Source organism: Mizuhopecten yessoensis, unplaced genomic scaffold (assembly GCF_002113885.1).
Source record: "Mizuhopecten yessoensis strain PY_sf001 unplaced genomic scaffold, ASM211388v2 hete_36135542, whole genome shotgun sequence".
NCBI lineage: Eukaryota > Metazoa > Mollusca > Bivalvia > Pectinida > Pectinidae > Mizuhopecten > Mizuhopecten yessoensis.
In genome coordinates, this window is record NW_018484559.1 from 1 (window position 1) to 3,367 (window position 3,367).

The following is a 3,367-nucleotide window of genomic DNA, read 5'->3' on the forward strand; positions in this document are numbered from 1 at the left end:
GAAAAGGAGGACATGTCTGAACAACTAGCAGCATCCCAGACTCAAATAACAACTCTTGAGGAAGAAATAAAGCAGTTGTCAGAAACCCTTCATCAGGAACAATCTTACTTGGCGGTAGCCACGACTGAAAATGATGACTTGAATGTTCAAATCAACAAACTGAAAGAAATTCAGGCCGACCATCTAGGGCAGATCAGTATTCTAGCATCTCAGTGTGGGGAGTTGGATTCCTGTATGTATGAGGTAAGGAAAGCATTGAAGAATCAGTTGATGGAAAAAGAAAAACAGATGGCTGAGGCGAGAGCTTCATACAATTTACTGAAGACAAAATCAGATGAAAGTGAACAACAGCTACTTGAAAAGGGAGACGTTTTCATTACAGTCGAGACTGAAAAGAGGAAGTTGGAATCATTGCTTGAGGAAAACTGCAGTCAAGTGGCATTTGTTCAGAAGGAAAAAGTTGAATTGACTGAACAATTAACAGATGTTCGCATGCAAGTCATTTCACTAGAAACAGAAAAAAGGAACATGGAAACTGTAGTCAGTAATTATACTTGTCAACTGAACTCTGTGGTGGAGGAAAAAGAGGAGTTTTGTCGGCAGCTAGCAGCTCTTCAGGTAAAACTTACATCACTGGAGACAGAAAAGAAGATTGCTGATGACTTGGTTAAAGATTACGACTATTCACAAAAATCTGCTCAGGAGGAAAAGATTCAAATGTCTCAGCAGCTGGAAACTGTTCAATCAGACAAGGAATCACAAATAAGTAAGCTTTCAATGGAACTGGAGAAAGTCATCAAGGAAAAGAAACAAGCTGAAATGATGTTGGTTCAAATGGAAAGCGAGTCCAATTCTCAGTTTAGTGTTCTTCAAGCAGAAACATGTTCCCTACAGGAGCGTCATGATGAACTCCAGAGTGTGTGCAAAAACATTGTTTCAAATAACAAAACAACGGCAAAAGATTTGGATCAGGCCAAATGTCTCCTCGCAGAGAAATCTAAACAGATGCAGGACATGGATACGTATCTGGTTGAAGCGAAAGTTGATTACCAACATAACTTTGATGCCCTGCAAAAAGAAAAGGAGGAATTGCAAGAAAGGACGCAGCAGCTGCAAGAGGAATTTACAGAGAATTTAAAAGTATTGGAACTAGAAAATGTCAAACTTCAAGACCAATTTGCTAGCACAAGAGAGCAGTGGAGGGATTATGAAACCCAGGTAAAAGATGAAAGAACTGCAGAAGAAGAGACACGTCGTACACAATTTAAAGAATCAGTTATCTTGAAAGAAAGATTGGCCAATCTAGAGGATGAAATTTTGAGCAAAGAAAAGGAAATGACTTCCCTTATGGATAGCTTGAGAGAGAAAGAGAGTACACTCATTGATGTACATGATTTAAATATGAAAAATAATCTTCTAACAACAAAGCTTGAAAAAAGTCAACAGAAACTGATGGAGAAAGAGGCTCAAAACAGTATTCTTGTTCAAGAGACAATGGAATTGCAAAATGCTAGATATTCATTTGAAATCTCATCTGCAACCATGATAAGGAAATTGATTCAAGAAAAGACGTACTGTGCTAAAGAGAGGGACATTGTGGTCATGGAACTGGCAACGAGCAATGAACAGAACACACTGCTGCAAGACCAACTGTCAGAGGTAGAGCGTTTGAAGAATACTTTTGATGAGGATAAGAAAAATATCCAATATGACATTGAGGCAATGTCTGAGAAATGTGACGGGCTCATGAAGGATTTAGAACAGAAGAATTCTGAACACGCTCTTGTTCTAGAAGAACGAGACAATCTACGCAAGCTACATCAGGAAGCTGAGGAGGTTATGAAATTACTGCAAACAACACATTCAGAGAATAGCAAGAGAATGGAAGAACTCCAAATTCTTCTTAATGGAAAAGAGGAGGAAGTTATTTCACTTAGGACTGCTTGCAATGATTCCCAGGCACAAGTTGAAGATCTTCTACTCAAACTAGAGGATACTGCTAAGCAAACAGACAGTCATTTGGAAGATAAGAAACATTTAAAGAGTGAGATTGACTCCATGAGAGACAACAAAAACCTAGAATTGAAAGAGATGGAATCGGAGAAAGCAATGATTAACAAACAGCTGCAAGAAACATTGACAAGGGTCCAGATTTTGGAGGAAGAAAACCGGAGCTTGACCGACAATGTGGTAGAATTGGATCACAAGGTGAGATCTGCAGGTGACGAAATCAAGGTCGTCCTTGACAACAAGAACATTCTGGAAGGACAACTAGAACAATATATGGTTGATAATGAACAGCTGACAAAACAGGTAACTATACATATTCTATGTGGCTTGAGAGACAACTTTATTAAGAAAAAATATGTATAATTTGAAATGTTTTCATTTCTTGAAATCAAAATTTTAAATGTTTCTCTCAAATTACATAGAAATATGGTTATGTAGATGACTTCACATGCTCCTTCAGTGCTCAATTCATTGATAAATACTTGACTCAAAGTTTCCCATAGTTCAATTCCTAGTTTTAAATTTACATAGCCATGCTAAGGATAGATTTTTTTGGAATGATTAGAGAAGTCTTTTGCGATAAAAGGTGTTATTTGAGATATCCAGTTAAGATAAAATCCTGTTAGACTAAATGATGACTTTGAGTAAGGGTGTTACGACTAAGTGATGACTTTGACTAAGGGTGTTATGACTAAGTGATGACTTTGACTAAGGGTGTTACGATTTTACAGTTATGTGTTTTGTTCCATACATTGTTCACAGCATGTTTTAAAGTTGTTAATAATATTTCAAATTGTTTGTTGAAAGTTTTGAAAATACACTCCCTATAATTTGAATCAAATGTTACTACCACGATACCACACCAAGGGAAGACACTTAAGGTTGAAAGTGGGCTAGGATAGGATTTTTTATTAAAGAATCAAAATTGAAATAAAAATAATCAGAATACCAAGGTACAGTAGTTTAGCCTTGCCTAAAGAGATATTCTTGTGAAACAAGATTTATTTTGGTCGTTTCAATAAATAGTTTACAATTATATCCATGTATCCTGATAGAAAACAAAGTATGGACTTTTAATAGTGAAATGAACATAAAAAAATAAGTTTATCAAGGAAATCTCAAAGAGTCTGCTGTGACCAAAATTTGTCGCACCTTGTTTACTATAAGTAGCACTCATGTTGTAAAACTTATTTAAAATACATGTGTATAGTGGAGAAAGAGAATTAGTTCATTTTTCTGATCGTATAATTGTCAATGCTGAACATCAAATTTTGTATTTAATTAATGGAATAGATAAAAAGAAGCATGCTTGATATGCTTGGAATGGAAAAAAATGTCAGATTCCAAAAAAAAAAGG

The 3,367-nt window shown here is 36.0% G+C and overlaps 1 protein-coding gene across 1 annotated transcript; it reads left to right on the plus strand.

Moving 5' to 3' along the window:
* Positions 1-9: 9 nt before the first annotated feature.
* On the plus strand, positions 10-2,313 carry LOC110444511 (centromere-associated protein E-like; the record flags this gene model as incomplete). The annotated part of the gene is made up of 1 exon (XM_021488882.1): positions 10-2,313. A coding segment is annotated over exon 1 (2,301 nt), but the record flags the coding sequence as incomplete, so codon positions are not given.
* Between the last annotated feature and the right edge of the window lie 1,054 nt (positions 2,314-3,367).